This window comes from Pseudoliparis swirei, chromosome 3, assembly GCF_029220125.1.
Source record: "Pseudoliparis swirei isolate HS2019 ecotype Mariana Trench chromosome 3, NWPU_hadal_v1, whole genome shotgun sequence".
In the NCBI taxonomy this organism is placed as follows: domain Eukaryota; kingdom Metazoa; phylum Chordata; class Actinopteri; order Perciformes; family Liparidae; genus Pseudoliparis; species Pseudoliparis swirei.
In genome coordinates, this window is record NC_079390.1 from 12,966,844 (window position 1) to 12,985,745 (window position 18,902).

General features: G+C 42.1%; 1 protein-coding gene across 2 annotated transcripts; it reads left to right on the top strand.

Moving 5' to 3' along the window:
- The first annotated feature begins 626 nt into the window (after positions 1 to 626).
- gng3 (guanine nucleotide binding protein (G protein), gamma 3) lies at positions 627 to 6,029 on the top strand. 2 transcript variants are annotated; one of them, XM_056444778.1, is made up of 3 exons: positions 627 to 1,944; positions 2,802 to 2,901; positions 4,659 to 6,029. In XM_056444778.1, exons 2-3 carry the CDS (start codon positions 2,803 to 2,805, stop codon positions 4,785 to 4,787), a joined length of 228 nt encoding a protein of 75 aa, XP_056300753.1. In that variant the 5' UTR covers positions 627 to 1,944; position 2,802; the 3' UTR covers positions 4,788 to 6,029. The 2 variants fall into 2 exon arrangements, with proteins under 2 accessions (XP_056300753.1, XP_056300746.1); XM_056444771.1 differs by having other exon boundaries at positions 627 to 2,901.
- Positions 6,030 to 18,902: the final 12,873 nt, after the last annotated feature.

Consider the following 18,902-nt stretch of genomic DNA (forward strand, 5'->3'; position numbering starts at 1 on the left):
GTTCCTAGAGTCTTAAAAAGTAGAATGGAGCCAGAGCCTTAGTTATCAAGCTCCTCTTTATGGAACCAGCTTCCACCTTCCCAGTCCGGGAGGCAGACACAGTCACCTCGCTTAAGAGTAGACTTAAGACCTTCCTCTTTGACAGAGTTTTAGTTAGGGCTGAATCAGGTTTGCCCTGGTCCAGCCCCCTTGATATGCTGCTATAGGCTTATAGCTGCCGGGGACGTTTTAGGATGCACTGAGTACCTATCTCCTCTTTTTTCTCTCCTAAGGATGAATTTCATCTCTCAATCACATCGCTACTAACTCTGCTTTCTCCCGAAGTCCTTTTTGACTTTACGCCCATGGGGTCATCGGACCCATGAGACGGCATAGATCCTATGTGCCTGATGGAACGTCAGGGTCGTGCAATTCCTGCTCATGACTACGCCAGTGTCCTGTTGAGACTCCGCCTCACTCCTCCTCCCCCACCGCCATCTGCCTGATGGATCGTGGAGGTCTCCATCGTGGAATATGCCTACTATGAACTATTCATACACTCTGTCTTATTCATTGACTGTATTGTAACTCTAATTCTGTCCTTCTGTACATTACATCTATTGCATCTGTCCATCCTAGAGAGGGATCCTCCTCTGTTGCTCTCCTCCAGGTTTCTTCCTTTTTTCCCCTGAAGGGTTATTTGGGAGTTTTTCCTGGTCCGATGTGAGGTTTTGGGGCAGGGATGTCTATGTGTACAGATTGTAAAGCACTCCGAGACAAATTTGTAATTTGTGAAATTGGGCTATACAAATAAACTGAATTGAATTGAATTGAATATGTAATAAAGATGATTAAATACATTGTTTTGTTTAATATTGAATAAAGATGATAAAATACTTATGTTTAATATATATGATGAAATACTTAGGTATGTTTAATAAAAGATGGTGAAATATTTAGTTATGTTTAATAAATATGATGAAATACTTATATATGTTTAATAAAATGTGATTTAGGGCGACTATGGGTCAGTGGGTAGCAGGTCCGTCTTTCAATCAGGGGGTTGGAGGTTCAATTCCCGCCCTAGTTGATGTGTCTTGAGCAAGGCACTTGACCCTGAATTGCTCCCTTTAGCTGCGTCTACGGTGTATGAATGTAACAGGATTGTAAGTCGCTTTGGATAAAAGCCCTCCCCCTCAGCCAGAGTCAAAAACACTTCATCCAGGGTCTTTAATCTGAGAGCGTCATAAGAGTCAATGACGAAAATAAAACAAACTCTGCTTTTCCCTCCGAGAAATGTAATATACTCTGTTTTATTAAAGTATTCAAAAAATCAGGCATTCTTCTCATCTGTAGGCCATCACAAACACAGCAAATGCCCGCAGGACTTTCACAATGTTGACAGTGATGTAAACCCCTGAACCAGACTGCAGCAGTCCCCATAGCAACAGAGGAGAGGGAGGGCATCACACAAGGCAGAGAGACACATCATGAGTCAGGCCACTTGAGTTCACATCCCAAGCTGTGTAGAATCTTTAAGCACTAAAAACACAACCACACACCACACAGAGCATCATATTCCCTCTGAGAGCTTCAAACATGAGGGATATCAGTTGGCTCCAATTTCCACACAGGCAAAGATATGGTACGATCCACCCTCATAATAAAACCCTCACCGATGGTTTCCCCCTCCCTCCGCCTGGCAGGTACCACTTACAGCCAGGGGAGGGGGGTGAGGGGGATCCTATCCATCCACCACACATCTAGTGCTCATTGTGGATGGATTGCAGTGCACTGAACTGTACAGAGCAGGGTACCATCCAGGCTGTTGTCTGTGAGGGGTGGGGTCCGGCTACACCGATACCACCAGACGTACGCTTAAAGAGGATCACAGAGGCAGAAAAAGAGAGGCAAAAAGAGAGAGAAGAGGGGGGAAGATTGTACCTAAGGAGGACGACAAAACGGGTAAGAATAAAAGGGAGTGGATGGAGATGGAAGGAAAAGGACAATGGAGAAAGGTCCAGAAGGGTTCGGATAGATCTGTTCCTCTGCTGCTCGGTTCCCCCCCCTGTTGACAATCCATCCGACTCCTTTTTCATCTGTGACACATCATTTTTTTTCTTCAATCATTTGCACATTTGTTCATAATTTCATGAATGTCTCTGGCTGCAGTGCTTATTTACGCGCTCGTAGTGGGAGACTCTGTTGGCCATGGTGAGTAGATCGGACCATTTGGCCCGGTTCACATGTGTTCTTAGCATTTGATAGAATGTACTTTAAGCTTTTGTTTCAATATAAGATGACATGATGGATCGGATGTGCTGATTTTAAGACACAATGTTGACTGATATATATACTGCATCATTGGGGACTGACATGTTTCATGCTATCTTGCTTGCTCTGCAGCCAACGCTGCCATAATATATATACAAGCAATGAATATTATCATTGTTGACTATAAATTGTATCATATGACATAATACTGTACGTTATTTTTTTATACACATACTGTAGTTAGTTTGTTGAACCACCCACACTCATTGAAAAGCTAACTTTGCAATCAATAACCCTCGGTGGGTGAGTAGAAAATAATATTATCAACCGTAACTCATTGCAACACCATTTATATGATTGTATCTATTTAAAAATACATTTGGTCAAAGTGACGAATTGTATTTCCGGGATATATGGATGACTCATTCCTGAAGAAGCAGAGCTACAGGGGAACTATTTCATGAAACACTGACACAAACAAATGCAAAGGTTTACAGAAGGTCTCTCCGTGCATGAAGCGTACATGCTGCTTTGTTTTTGTTGGCCAGGATGAACGCAGACACACCCGTGAACAGCGCCATGAGTGCCGGCCAAGCCAGGAAGCTGGTTGAACAGCTGAAGATAGAGGCTAGTTTTTGCAGGATAAAGGTAAAAACGTTGCAGATTCAAATATCACAAATATAAAGTGGAATGCGCTTAAACAGGACTACACTAAGGGAAACATGGGGGATAAAAAGAACAACACAGTGGATAAACTTCTCTTCTTTTGTATTACTGTACTGTCATGTGTGAAGTGATGTGTGCTTTCCATTTCACTCTGCTTGCATTCTTAAATTACATCAACCTGCCAAGGGACTACAGATGGAAACTAGCCTCCCGGCTATAATCTGGCATATTTACATGTACATTGTACTGTCAATCAATATGCACTGTCCCTTATTCTCTAAATAAATAAATAAAATAAATAAAATTAGCAGACTCAATCTTAATTAGAATTCATTAAAAAAGCTGAAATATAAAAAACATTAATCCTGATCTCTCAATGCCAGTCCATATATTTCTGATGCCCAACACTGAATTTGTAAGCACTTCTTTGTCCCTGCAAATCAAGTCCACACAAATCATAAGTTAGAATATTATTAACACGATTGATAAAGACAAAGTCTGTTTTATGTTTGTTCACAAAAAGCCTCAAATCCAATTACTTACAATGTGACAGCGATGAAACATTTTGATGCTTTCCATTGGAGAGCTTGTCACGTTCCTAATGGCATCAAAAGCATCTTGCAGAAGCTTCTTTCCTCGTTAGAAAACTATGATCCATTAGTGATTATATTTTAAAAATTATAAAAATAAAAATATATTTGTATAAAACAATAATAATATCATGTTTTAGAAACAGGTTTCAGCTGCTGTCATCTCTGGCAAAGCATAACTTTCTGGGGAGATTGGACTGAATTAAAAATTAAAAGAGCATGAAGCATTCTTTCTCTTTACATGTTTAGCAGACGTGAAACTTTAACATTTTTTTAGATGTGTTGTAAATTCATAAAGCAAAACTAGAGGTTTTCTTCATCCACTTCTCCTTTCTAAAAACTGCTATAGTTCAAAGTAAACCCAACTAGGAATGTACTGATGCGCGTACCTTCCACTCAAACTCTGAGTTATTGCTCCTGCATTGTTTCTCTACCCGTCTGTGTGCTCATGCTCGATGACTCCACTCTGATACCAAACATCCGGGTTTAATCGATATTTCAGTCGCTCATCTCGTTAGTGTTATTTATAGTAGTGCAATCATTGGCATGTTTTACATCCAGACATATCCTCAACTTCTAGCAGCTTTGGTAGAGAAACATATGAAACTTTGAATTTCAGGTTTTGATTCGTTTAATCTTCATTAGCCAAATCTGAGCTGTCAAAATGAAAGACTCGAAAATATTCAGACTACGGTTTTAATGCCAACTGTCAAATGGTGTGATATATTATTACGACTACACACTGTGTATAATGACAAGCATACGGACCTCAGACCAACCAGTTAAAACTGGTAGAACACACCCACCATTACTAGAGCTGCACCACTGATCCTCATGAGGGGTTTATAGCATCTGTCTTATAAACGGCTAAATATGAACCCCGAATAAACTACTTTAACAACAGAAACTAAAAAGTGAACAAAACAGAAGGTAAAGAAAATAATAATAAAAGCATTGTGTATAAATTCTAGATATACCTCAGCTTACGGGTTTCCAATATGTACAAATATAGTTTAATTTCTCGCGCCATGTGAATCCAGATGCCGAGGGAATAATGAAACCACAGGAAAACAGAAAATGGAATGAGATCGTGGAATATAATATGCCATGTTCATGAACCGCCCTAAATCTGAGCATCCTCATCTCTAGGTATCGAAGGCGGCCGCTGACCTGATGGCGTACTGCGACGCGCACTCCTGCGACGACCCGCTCATCACCCCCGTGCCCACCTCGGAGAACCCTTTCAGGGAGAAGAAATTCTTCTGCGCTCTTCTTTGAGACCAATCAGGGATTGTTGTGAAAAACGGTACAACTGTACAGTGTGTACATGTACTTCTGATCTGAATAAGATGTCAATGTACTGTAGTAACCTTGCATAAAAGCTGCCGATGTACAGTACACAACATCTACGAAAAAGTGACTCAAACTAAATTCTTTAACCGCAATTAGAGGAGAAGAACAAATAAGAAGAAAAAGAATGTTAAAGTAAACCTGAAATCAATTAGTAAAGACTAAAATACATTGAAGAAACAGCTGTCATGTTTGTAAACACATTTCATGCTCATATATATTGCAGGTAATTGGCGAAAGGAAAACCGTGTGGGCGTCAAGTATCTCCCTGGGCCCAGGAACAGACCTGTATGGATTCTGCAGGGTCAGTTATCCTACAAAAATGAAAAAAAGTCTCCAAACTTTTAAGATCTGTTGAGGAAAAAAAAGGAAAGACAAGACCAGCCAATGTTAGGAGTTCCCATGTGGTGGTTACGTGTAGGTGGAGTAGTAACTCCTCTCCAGTCTAGGTGTGCTGTACTTCCAGGTAGAGGTCTTCATTCTCTCTCCAACATTTAGATCGTCCTTAAAGAGCTATGTCCCACATGTTGTCAATATATGTTGTATTCCTCATCCACTTTCCCATTGTGGCCGGTTTAAGACAACAGCTGCGTACAATCATCCAATGGATTTAGCAAGATTTGAGCGCTTTGCTCATTTCTAGGCTGTTGCTGTAGCGTGTAACATACGTGTGAATGTGTGAACAGGTACTACTGTGAAGGGTGAGCAACAGCATCCGATCACAATAAAATGTAAAATCAAGATTTTATAATAGCACAGAACCCCCCCCCCCCCTCAAATAAAAGAAACCGAACAACATTCCATGTATTAAGGACATAATCAACGCCATTAAAGCAAAGTCAGATATTTGATTGACTGGAACAATTTAAAAAAGTACTTTTAAAGAATACGTCATTGTTCACAATCACGTCTGAGTTCTCCAGAGCCGAGGGCTTCTTCAGTCTAACGTCACCATTCGTTCACGGGAATGACTCTGGGATTCCCCATTTTACTTAAAAGGTGTCCCTTTCTCTGCAGTTATTTCTCCATCCACAAACACATGAAAAGCGCTCAATTGGAGATCCCTCGGACATCAAGAGCTCCATGACATCTTTGACATAATAAATAAACCTTTTGTGAACCCTTGCTCTGAACTGGTAAAAACAATAAACCAATGTATTGTCAAAAACATCACATTTGAATCGTTGACTAAAGAGAGATCGTGAAACATAGTGTACGGAAATAAAACCTAAAATCAAAGAATTTCTCATTTAATTACACAGTTATATTATTTATTACCTTTTTGGTTGAGTCCATCTTTAAGATGGACCCAAATGTGGAGGCGATGCTGGCCCTAATGTGGTCGATGCGGCAGAGGATGTCCCTGCCGTACACAGACAGCAGCCAGCGACTGGTGGGGATGTCTACGGGCTCTGGGGGCTCGTGGCAGACCACTGGAAGGAGACTGGGCCGCTCCACAAAGTCAGCACACTCCCCAGCATAGTGTGCTAACCGGTTCAGCCATTCCTCCCCATGGTTCTCCTTGAGCTGCTTTGCCGGACAGTCTGTCTCATCCACAGGTGTTGTGTGGAGCACACAGTGCACTTGAGTGTCTCTGACACCATCAGGTGATACCTGTCGATGTCCAGGACCTTCCTAGACCTCTTGTGGACACCGGAGCCCGTCAGCTGCTTCCCACAATCTGGGCAGAACACCGTCACCTTCCACAGGCGGGAGGGAATCCACACCATCAGCGGGTGTGTGAAAAAGCGGTCGGGTGTTGGAGTCTGATGGTAGATGAGGGCCGGGCCAGGGGGCTCAGACCACAGCTTCAAATCTGTCCGCAGTTTGCCGGAGGGAAAGAGTAAGTAAATAAGTAAGTCATTTATTTTCCGTAGGTACCTACATAACGTGTACATACTGACAGACATTAACAACAAAAATGTACGAATGGAGGACCGTCCAAAGAGCGAGGTCTGTAGGCTCCTCTGAGATGAGGAGTTGGACGGCCCCGCCCCGAACCCTTTAACCCCCCCTCCCAACTACTACAGGCACACAGACAGTACACACACACATGGATCAAAACATAAAATGTCGTACAAGCAACAACAACAAAAAACCAGAACAGGAAAAACAAAAACAAAACAAAAAAGAAAGAAACATAGTAAAAATAATAATCAAGGCAAATGTGAACAACTGATAACTTAGAAAAAAATTATAATATCAAGAACATCAAGGTATGTATACAAAATTAAATTTAAATATCTTTCCTCTATTGTACTGTGCCGCCAGGCTGTATATCAATAATAATAACTTTTAAAGTGAAGTGAGATGGCGTTTAAGGCGAGAACCAAATGCCTTGGTGGTGGATGCTGATTTGACCTCGTCCGGAATTTGGCTCCAGAGCTTTGGACCTCTACGGATGAAGCTTTTAAATACAATGTCGACTGTATGTTTATTAATATGTATGCCACCACGCAGGCGCGTGTTGTGGTTGTAGACATTTGTGTTCCTTGTGAACATACGTAACAGATTGTGGGGCAGATTATTGTTCATAAATCTGTACATAAAAATTCCTGTCTGACACAAATGTAGATCGTTAAGAGGGTGTTGGCAATCCACCTCTGGTCCTGCACAGGGAGGGTCTTTCTCATCTCCGACGGCAACCAGAATGAAGCTGCAGCCCCAGCAGCGGCTAGCTGAACTCCTCCAGGCTCACCCTGTTTGGAAGACGACGACAACAAATGATAATTACGTCTATGCAAAAGTAAAGGCAACAGAAAATATGACTTATAATAAAGTTAGACCAATACAGTAAGCTGCATAGTACTCAAAGCATCTTCTGCAATGCCATCGTTCCCAGTAGGGCTGCTGGGTGTCCTCACAGAGGATATGAAAGGAGGAGGAGAAGGGCTGGGGATCCTCCTAGCCACTAAATGTGGCTTTAGTGAGGCCGACTTTGACCCACCAAAGCGTGATTTACAAAACTGAAAGAAGAATCAGAGTGAATTTGAAGATGCAACACATACAAAATAATTATTTCTAAACTTTTGGGATTTTGAAATTTCCCCACAGTGGGACTAATAAAGGAATACCTACCTACCTATTCTATATTCTATTCTATATTCTATTTTATTCTAATATAAACACAATTGAACCGCTCATTGGCTCGGGGTCAAGGAGCAAGCGACTCAGACTCCTCCACCACCTTAAAGGGGGAGGAGAAAATAAGAACCCGTGCGTTTTGAGATTCGTCATCCACGGAGATGTGGATCAACGTGAAGTTCGGCCAACTCCTCGAGTCCCGCCAGCTCAACCCGGACACAAGGCTACATTATGTTGGCGAATCGTACATACTGGTGGCCCTCGGGGCCGCTGCCCTCTTAAGGATACTATAGAGGTACCAGTCCTGTATTCCTGAAGTTCTAGGGTACCCATCCAGCACAGACACTCCGGAGACCATCACGTCCAGTCCCGCCGCCTTGCACCGTCAGGACACTGGTCAGTATCTGGCCGACCTCATTGCCGATGGAGGTCGCAGAGAGCTGTCCCCTGCAGTGGCCGGCCAGCTTCTTTGTGATCTGTGATGTGACGGCAGTGATCTTAAAGATTACACTTCTTTTTACACATTATCTACATCGGGAAGGGAAAGTAGATCTATTACACATTCTAAATGTATAATACAATGTGACTGAAATATAAGGGGGAAACTGGGAATTTAATTAATTTATATCATTATTATAATTTGTATAACACTGCAGGTGCTTATTTCAAAATTTAATAAAGAAATTACCAACACTGAAAAGGCACCGATAACAACATAATCAAAATCATAATCAGAAACTTTTTATTGCCATGTATATTTATATATACAAGGAATGTGTCATGGTGTCATAAAGAACCATATTGAAAATATCTGCAAGGTACATTTGGCAAGCGTTTTGCTTTTGCAACAAACAAAGCTGCATGGTACTCACAGCATCTTCTGCAATGCTATAGTTCCCAGTAGGGCTGCTGGGTGTCCTCACAGAGGACATACCAGGGGGTGAAGGAGGAGTAGGGCTGCTGGGTGTCCTCACTTTTGGGTCAGGATCAGTTGAAACAACTGTTGGTGTATGGTCCAGCTGGTTTCGGACAGTCTGACTCGTCCACAGGTATTGTGTGGAGACCACCTCAAGGTGTCACTCAGAGAAAATCTGACATTTGATTTATAAATTAAAGCACGACATAAAGAAAATAATATCAATAATTTTCCAATATTTGACATTTCTTTAAAGCAGATCATTACAAGTCTTAACAAAAATGACACTGTATTGTTATTGGTGGCCTCTGCTATGTCCATGATTATTTTCAACAGATATTACTGTACAGATTGTCAGGAAATTAAAGTTAGTCGGCTAAAAATTAATATTGGTAATATTTTTCCAATATTTGAATTTTCTTTACAAGTCTTGAAAAAAACGAGACTACATTCTAGTTATTATTGACCTTGGCTGTCATGATTATTTTAATGAGCTATTACTGTACAGATTGTCAGGAAAGCTAAAGTTAAAGTTAGAGATGAATAAATATTATTAATATGTTTCAATGAGAATGTTCAAAAGCTCTGCATCCGCTCCGCCACTGCTTTAGCATTACCAGCCACAAGCTCTTCTTTAACAAAACTCAAGATGTCCCCAGAAGAAGTGAAAGAAGTGTTGGAAAGATATTATGTCTGATAAGAAGTCAGACTATGCCACAGTCCTGACATCTCACTGGCTGACTGAAGTGTTTCTAGCCAAAAGGGAAAGATTATAATCAAACAATAATAGAGCTCAAGCCATCCCTCTTAGCAAGGAAACATAAGTGTTTGAAGAAATGGCAATAAACAAACAATATTAATTTACTTTGTCATATTATTAATCAAATTTGTGATAATTAGTTTTTTTTTCTATTTATTTCAGGATTTATTTTTGTATTAAAAATGTTTAAAGTAATTTCTGTCCCACAAACTTGGAGATGAAGGCAACATCGAGCACATATACAACGCAATGTGTAGACACAAGTACACTTTCGATGTATTAGGATCATTTTATCTCTGTCTCTAGGTTAATTATAAAGTTAATATAAAACGTTTCAGTTATAAGTTGTATTAAACATATTAAATCTCGTTAAAAGGCTTGTGGTGCATACCTGCAAACTCCTGAGGGTGAAAAAGGTGACAAGGTAACTGAAATGGCGTTAGTTAACAGGACGTTAGCCTAGTCCGTACTTGGTGTTCCGGGAGTCCATATAAAAGAGAAAAACAAATGAACATTAAATCCAATTCATTGAAATTGTATTTATTGGAAGAAACACCAAACATAAGAGCAAACTAGAAGCCAAAAGGTGGTAGGCTATGTGGGCAAATGTTTGGTTTTCAAGAAGGAAACTTAAATCAAAATAATATTCATTTTTAAACATGTTTAATACCAAGAACAAACTAATCTTAACTCAATTGCAAACAACGAAAATGCCAGGTTTCCATTTCATCTTAACCATCCAAATCCTCTTTGTTAAGTGTGTAATTACCAGCTTGTCCTCACTCCTACCCCAGGTTAGTGTGGTAAAGTCTTCCTGAGGTCCACTATGAGAACGGGACCAGTTTACCAGTCTCATCCAAATGAAGGACAGACTACATATTGAGAGTTTGGTCTCATGGGGTCCACTAGTAGATGGATTCTTTGCCACGAGAGGAAACAATTCTCCAAACCAGTTCATTCCTTTTCCCGTGAAGTCTCAGTGTGCAGACAGATGGCGTCTGGCGTCATGCGGTCAGAAGCGCGTGCGGTCAGAGAAGCGCAAGCGGCCAGCGCTCTGCCTACGCCTAATGCAAGCGGGGATGAAATACTGCAGCTGACACATCTTCATGCAGCAGAATCAGGTGGATAACCTTCTCATGCATCTGGACGTCTGGGGCCAGATCAAAACAGGATTTAACCAGTGATGGAACATGCTGTCAGATACTTCCAAGTCAAACAAACAAAACCATCTATTAATGTACATATCTCCCAGCTACAGCAAACTTCATTCTGGAGTTTCTTTAACTTGATAAAGACATTTAGATCTCATATGGTAGAAATTTGGATCCTACAAAGAAATCAGGAAGCTGCAGCTTAGTATATACAAAAGATTTGTTCCATTCGGCTCATGTTAATCCAGTTCACTTTGATCATAAAACAAGATATTTCCCTTCTTATTTCAGTGCTGAGGTTATGACCAATTACATGAATATAATTGGCTGGAGGAGGGCTTACTACACATAGGCCTTGCTGGGTTCTGTGCTGCATTGCCCTGGCTTCCTATCCACTGAAAGAACTTGGCCATGCTTTGTCGCTGTCCTTTAATGAGAAAGGCCAATCTCAAGGACGCATTCTTTCATCTGCGTAATATTTCAAGAACGGGAATCTGTCTCATCTTTGATAAGAGGTGCTCTGCAACACCCCCATTGGACGCTGGTTTACGCAATCCATCAAAGAATCTAAAAATCTGAGGTTCATCAAGTTATCAGAATGCTGTTGCTCGTGTTCTCAAAAACTAAGATATCTTTCAGTTCACTCCTGCACTAGCTGCCGCACTGGCTCAGAAAATCAAGAATCACTTTTAAAATTCAATCTTAACCTACAAGCCTTGATTGGTGATGCTCCATCATATCTTAAGGATGTGTACCATATTGCCCTTACTAGAAGCTACGCCACTAAATGCGGACTACTTGTAGTTCCTAGAGTCTTAAAAGTAGAATGGGAGCCAGAGCCTTTAGTTATCAAGCCCTCTTTTATGGAACCAGCTTCCAATTTCAGTCCGGGAGGCAGACACAGTCACCTCGTTAGAGTAGACTTAAGACCTTCCTCTTTGACAGAGTTATAGTTAGGGCTGAATCAGGTTGCCCTGGTCCAGCCCTTGATATGCTGCTATAGGCTTATAGCTGCGGGGACGCTTTTAGGATGCACTGAGTACCATCTCCTCTTTTCTCTCCTTAAGGATGAATTTTCATGCTCATAACACCTACTAACTCTGCTTTCTCCCGAGTCCTTGACTTCACTGCATGGGGTCTTCGGACCCTATGAGACGGCATAATCATCTGCCTGATGGATTTTCGGTCTGGGTCGTGGAATTCCAATCATACTACGCCACTGTCCTGTTGAGAGCGCGACTTGAGACTCGGAACCCTCCTCCACCGCCATCTGCCTGATGGATCGTGGAGTCTCCATCGTGGAATATGCCTACTATGAACTATTCATACACTCTGTCATATTCATTGAATGTATTTTAACTCTAAATCTGTCCTTCTGTACACATTACATCTATTGCACCTGTCCATCCTGGAGAGGGATCCTCCTCTGTTGCTCTCCAGGTTTCTTCCTTTTTCCCCCTGAAGGGTTATTTGGGAGTTTTTCCTGGTCCGATGTGAGGTTTTGGGGCAGGGATGTCTATGTGTACAGATTGTAAAGCACTCCGAGACAAATTTGTAATTTGGGAAATTGGGCTATACAAATAAACTGAATTGAATTGAATTGAATTGGCAATCCACCTCTGGTCCTGCACAGGGAGGGTCTTTCTCATCTCCGACGGCAACCAGAATGAAGCTGCAGCCCCAGCAGCGGCTAGCTGAACTCCTCCAGGCTCACCCTGTTTGGAAGACGACAACAAATGATAATTACGTCTATGCAAAAGTAAAGGCAACACAAAATATGACTTATAATAAAGCAAGACCAATACAGTAAGCTGCATAGTACTCACAGCATCTTCTGCAATGCCATAGTTCCCAGTAGGGCTGCTGGGTGTCCTCACAGAGGATATGAAAGGAGGAGGAGAAGGGCTGGGGGTCCTCCTAGCCACTAAATGTGGGGCCGACTTTGTGAGGCCGACTTTGACTCACCAAAGCGTGATTTACAAAACTGAAAGAAGAATCAGAGTGAATTTGAAGATGCAACACATACAAAATAATTCATTCTAAACTTTTGGGATTTTGAAATTTCCCCACAGTGGGACTAATATAGGAATACCTACCTACCTATTCTATATTCTATTCTATATTCTATTTTATTCTATTCTAATATAAACACAATTGAACCGCTCATTGGCTCGGGGTCAAGGAGCAAGCGACTCAGACTCCTCCACCACCTTAAAGGGGGAGGAGGAGAAAATAAGAACCCGTGCACGTTTTTTGAGATTCGTCATCCACCGGAGATGTGGATCAACGTGAAGTTCGGCCAACTCCACTCGAGTCCCGCCAGCTCAACCCGGACACAAGGCTACAGTATGTTGACGGGAATCGTACATACTGGTGGCCCTCGGGGGCCACTGCCTCTCTTAAGGATACTACAGAGGTACCAGTCCTGTATTCCTGCGAGTTCTAGGGTACCCATCCAACACAGACACTCCGGAGACCATCACGTCCAGTCCCGGCCCCTCCTGCACCGTCAGGACACTGTTCAGTATCTGGCCGACCTCATTGCCGATGGAGGTCACCCAGAGAGCTGTCCCCTGCAGTGGCCGGCCAGCTTCTTTGTGATCTGTGATGTGACGGCAGTGATCTTTAAGATTACACTTCTTTTTACACATTATCTCATACCTGCAAACTCATGAGGGGTGAAAAAGGTGACAACGGAGGGGGGGGGGGGGGGGTGCAGTTGACTTTTTTTTTTTCACCACACCACATCCACGTTGTTTGAAGCCTCAAAGCTTTTAGAACCACAACTACAGTCATTTTATTGTTCTGGCCACAAATCTAAATAATGATAATAAACAGTTTAAGAACAAAAGGTCCTCCGCTCTGACTCAGCCCTGTAATGATAGTAATAACAAATATACATTGTCATTATATATAATATGGTTAAAGTCATTCATGAACCAACTTTTTTGCCTGAACAGTCCTCATGGACTTTTCCCTGAATCTGTTCTGTCTCTACCTGTTTGTCACAATACTCATATTATAACTTCTATACATATTACATACCTGCCATAAATATCATGATACCCGATACCAGAATTCAATACAATACCATAAAAACAATATGATACCAAAAATACAAGACTGGTATATTTATCTATAATAGTAATAAATAAAACATCTGTATGGTTCACTTTTTACCAACTTTTTCAACACTTAACAAATGACAGTAATATGAGTATTCATACAGCCAGATATGAATGAAACTACATGGTTCCATCATAGCATTGATTATACACTATGAGGCCGTTAGTCTCTGACCAGATGATACACAGTTCATCAGGATGAGCAGCTGGAGAGTTACACAACTTTACAGACTGAAACATTTCACTTCTGGCATCTTTGTATTTTTTAAGCCGAAGTCGGTCTCTAAAGCTGCGCCACTTCTCTCGCTGTGAGCGCTGCGCAGCGCAGTGTGCGCAGACAGATCGACACGGAGCAGCGCGTGCGCTCTGATCGCTCTCTTAATGAAGTATCGACACTAAAAATATGCTAAATCACATCGTGTTTAACGTACGGGTACTCTGTTAGCATCGCTACACCGTGCAGCGTGACAGGAGCAGATGTAGCGGACTAACATTCAAGCTAACCTGAACCCCCAAACGCTGAAGACATCTGAACGCTGATTGGCCGAGACTCGACACGTCCCATCAAAGATGTTTTATTGCGAAGAGCAACACTTCACACTTTTCTCCGGGTCTCACTGCAATCTCAACGGCAGCGGGCCAGAATTTTTTTCAAAATTTTTTTATAAAAATAAACATTTAAAAAACCCCCCCCGGGCAAACCCCCGATTTTAAAAAAAGGGGAAAATTTAAAAAAAATTTTTTAAAAAAACCCCAAAAGTTCAAATTTTTGCCCCTTTCCCCCCGGCCCAAACCAAAATTCTTATTTTAACGTTTTCCCGGGGCCCGTCCTTTATACAAAAAACCCTATGGAACCACCAAACATTAACCCGAGCCCCCAAATCCCTTTTAAACTCCAACTGCCAGCCTCCCCCAAAACCATGGGGAAAGGGGAAAAAACCAGCCTCAACTTGGGCCCCGTGTCATTTACCCGGGAAAAATTTTTCCGGAATCAGTGAGGACACACTTGAGTTTAATTTACCCTCCCCAATTTTAGGCTCGCTTTAAACCAGGAACACCCGTTATTTCCCCCCAGTTTTTGTTGACTGGAGACAGCGGGCTCCACCACAAAAAATTTTTGGAATAAAAAAGCTTTTTTAAAATTTAAAAAACAAAACGTTTTCAAAACCATTTGAATCTCAACTTCAATTGTTTAACCATGTTTTTAAAATCTCTTGTTTATTTGGTTAAATACTATTTAAAATCAAAATTTTTTTTAAAATTAATTAACTTTCCAAATTACAATTATATCATTATAAAATAACATAAAACTTTTTTTTCCCAATTTATTAAATTTTAAAATTTAAAAAAATATTTACAAAATTTATAAATACATTTAAAATATTTTAATTATTTTAAAAATTATATTAATAAAACATTGCATGATACACATTACACTAATTTAAACCTAATCTCCCTATTGGTGACGCTGATTCCATCGTGTATGCAAGAAACATTACTTAATGGTCCACAACTACGAAACTTTTCTAAAACAAAACCCCTTTTCAATTACACACTGATACCTTATATTCAACATTTTACTTTAGATATGTTTCACTTAAGCAGTAATTTAATACATCAATGTTTAAGTCAGTGGATAATTTATGTGTGATCCGAAATTAATCGACTTATTGAAATGAGGCATTGCAGGAACATTTAAATTTTAATAGTTATTATAATAAACATTGAGACAATGAACAACACTCATGGCTTAATTCTTCAACGTAAGCATGGATAGCTAAAAAGTAAAGTTAAACAAATAATATCACCTACTAATATTGATATGACTTTAAGACTTTACGTGATACATATTATTTTTGTAAATTGTACTCAATAATGTAATACAGTAAAGACAATCAGGTTAGACTACTAATGAAGTAAAATCAAGAATACAGTACTAAATTGCTATTTAAATTTACGAAGCTAATCATCTCTTGTAAACTTCTTAAACTGTACTTATAGCGAGCTACGAGCTGTTAAACATTATGAAGTGAAAATTCACGTACAAATAGCTTAATAAGAGTTTGAGTAATCATTAGCTGATTGTATCACGTCTAGGGTCTTGGTGGTGTTCCTTCGTCCAGGAAAACCCGTGTCACTGCTAAGCGGTTAGTGAGTAACCTGACGACTCCGGGTTTTGAGGATTTCGAACCTTCAGCCAGAGAACCCTTCTGTGAAGCCTTGCTGTGATCGCTCTGAATGACTCGCATTCTGTGACGATGACCTTCTTGTGACACGCCCCTTGCTGTGACGACGCCCTTGCTGTGACGTCGCCCTTGCTGTGACTCGCCCCTTGCTGTGACCGCCCTGCTGTGACCTCGCCCTTTGACTCGCCCTTGCTGTGACGTCACCTGACCGGATCACGTAATTTGAATGAGATATGTTTATTATTATCACCTGTGATTAAACTGGTAAATGTTTGTAATATTGTATCATGCATGGATTGTAACATTCATGTCAATCACAACCACAGCGCTGTGGATACATTTTTTTAAATGTAAAAAAATACACCTTCAATGTCAGAAATATGTCCAGAAAACATGAATGAGTACATCGTTCCTCATGTCGGCAAACTTAAAATTAAACAGCAAGCATCTGTACACTAAAATATTTCCAGATATAGTCAAGATATTTTATATTTTCATTTCATCTCCACATTGGACTCGTCCAATGCATTATAATGAATACAACATGTAGCGACCCTGGGCCAGGAGCGCTACGAGACATTGTCTCGCTTATTGCCGTTTATTCGGGGACAGTCGAGGCGACTGTGGGCCGTAGCCTCCGCTAAACAGGGAACACCGTGAGACATTATACTCCCAAGTAACACAAACAACAACATCCCCCTTCACTCGCTCAGCCAATCACAAGACACTTATATACAATAAATATTCTCACTTTTTGATTCAATTTGACTCAAAGGCATTACTGTTATTACTGTTAACTATTGATACTGTTGAATTTTTGGGAAAACGGCCAGAAACGGCGGGAAAATTTACCCATTTTTAAAATAATTCAAACAAGGACTTTACTGTTTTTACCAAACAGAAGAATTGAGTTCAATACTAAAAGGTCCAAGGACCTTTAAACTGTTTTTTGAAATTTAATTTTTTAAATTTATAAAATTTTTAAAATTTTATCAGGAATGTTTACAAAATTTTTTGAAATTCCAACAAAAAAAGGGCAAAAAACAACAAATCAAAACAAAAGAAACTAATTGAAGTTTTTTTTTAAGGGGGTTTTTTTAAAAAGGGATTTAATGGCGGTTTTTTTTAAATTTGCAAAAAAAGGGGCATGTTAAGGGGCCTCTTAAATGCATGTTAAAGTGGGGTGTGGGGGGCCTCCAGGGGGGAAAAGGGAGGAGGGGGAGGGGGGGGAAAAAAGGGGGAGGAAGGGAAACGGGGGGGGGGAAGGGGTGGGAAAGGGGGTGTCCGGGGTAAGTAGCACCCGGGTTTCCCATTAGCCCCCACCCCCCGGGGAAAAAATTTTTGGGGGCGGGGTTTTTATAACCCCCCCCAAAAAACTAAAGGGGAGTGGGAGGGTCAGCGACAATCTTTCTGGCCGCTTCAGTGACCTAGAAGTGAACAGGACCTGGAGGAAGGCAGATTGCAGCCGATAACCCTCTCGGCCGTGCGGATGATGCTCTGCAGCCTGCACTTGTCTTTGGCTGTGGCTGCAGGGTGCCAGGCGGTGATGGAGGAGCAGATGATGGACTCAACGATGGCCGTGTAGAATTGTACCATCATTCTCCTGGCAGGTTGAATTTCCTCAGCTGCCTCAGGAAGAACATCCTCTGCTGGGCCTTCTTGGTGATGGAGCCGATGTTCAGCTCCCACTTGAGGTCCTGGGAGATGATGGAGCCCAGGAAGCGGAAGGACTCCACAGCGTCGACGGGGGAGTCACACAGGATGAGAGGGGCGGGTGGGGCTGCATTCCTCCTGAAATCCACAACCATCTCCACTGTCTTTAGACCGTTGAGCTCATGGTTGTTCTGGCTGCACCAGGTCACCAGGTGGTCAGTCTCCCACCTGTAGGCGGTCTCGTCCCCACCAGAGATGAGCCCAATGAGGGTGGTGTCATCCGCGAACTTTAAGAGCTTGACGGACTGGTGACTGGAGGTGCAGCTGTTGGTGTACAGGGAGAACAGCAGAGGGGAGAGAACACAGCCTTGGGGGGAACCTGTGCTGGTGGTCCGGGAGCCTGAGACGTGTTTCCCCAGCCTCACGTGCTGCTTCCTGTCGGTCAGGAAGTCTGTGATCCACCTGCAGGTGGAGTCGGGCACGTGCAGCTGGGAGAGCTTGTCCTGCAGCAGGGACGGGATGATTGTATTGAAAGCAGAGCTGAAGTCCACAAACAGGATCCTGGCGTAGGTTCCTGGGGAGTCCAGATGCTGGAGGATGTAGTGAAGGGCCATGTTGACTGTGTCGTCTGCAGACCTGTTGGCTCTGTAGGCGAACTGCAGGTGGTCCAGGAGTGGGTCGGTGATGGTCTTGAGGTGTGACAGGACCAAGCGTTCAAAGGACTTCATGACCACAGAGGTCAGGCGGCGGGCCTGTAGTCATTGAGTCCTGTGATCTTGGGTTTTTGGGGACGGGATGATGGTGGAGGCCTTGAAGCAGGCTGGAACGTGGCATGTCTCCAGGAGGTATTGAAGATGTCGGTGAACACGGAGACAGCTGGTCAGCACAGTGCTTCAGGGTGGAGGAGGTGGCGGAGTCCGGGCCCGCTGCTTTGGGTGTTCTGCTTTTTGAACAGCCTGTTGACAGCTCTCTCCAGGATGACGAGGGTCGTCGCTGAGTTGATGGAGGGTGCTCCAGAGGTGTGAGCCCCTGATGGGCTGGGGGAGGGTGGGCTGATGGTCTGTGGCTTGTTGATGGGGCTGTGGGGGATTGTCTCAGGACTGCTCCATTGTCTTTCAAAGCGGCAGTAGAACTCATTGAGCTCGTCTGCCAGAAGCACATTGTTCAT

Coding starts and splice junctions, on each gene's coding strand:
- gng3 (XM_056444771.1), top strand. CDS start 2,803: ATGAACGCAGACACACCCGTGAACAGCGCCATGAGTGCCGGCCAAGCC. Junction 2,902..4,658: donor CTAGTTTTTGCAGGATAAAG/GTAAAAACGTTG, acceptor CCTCATCTCTAG/GTATCGAAGGCGGCCGCTGA.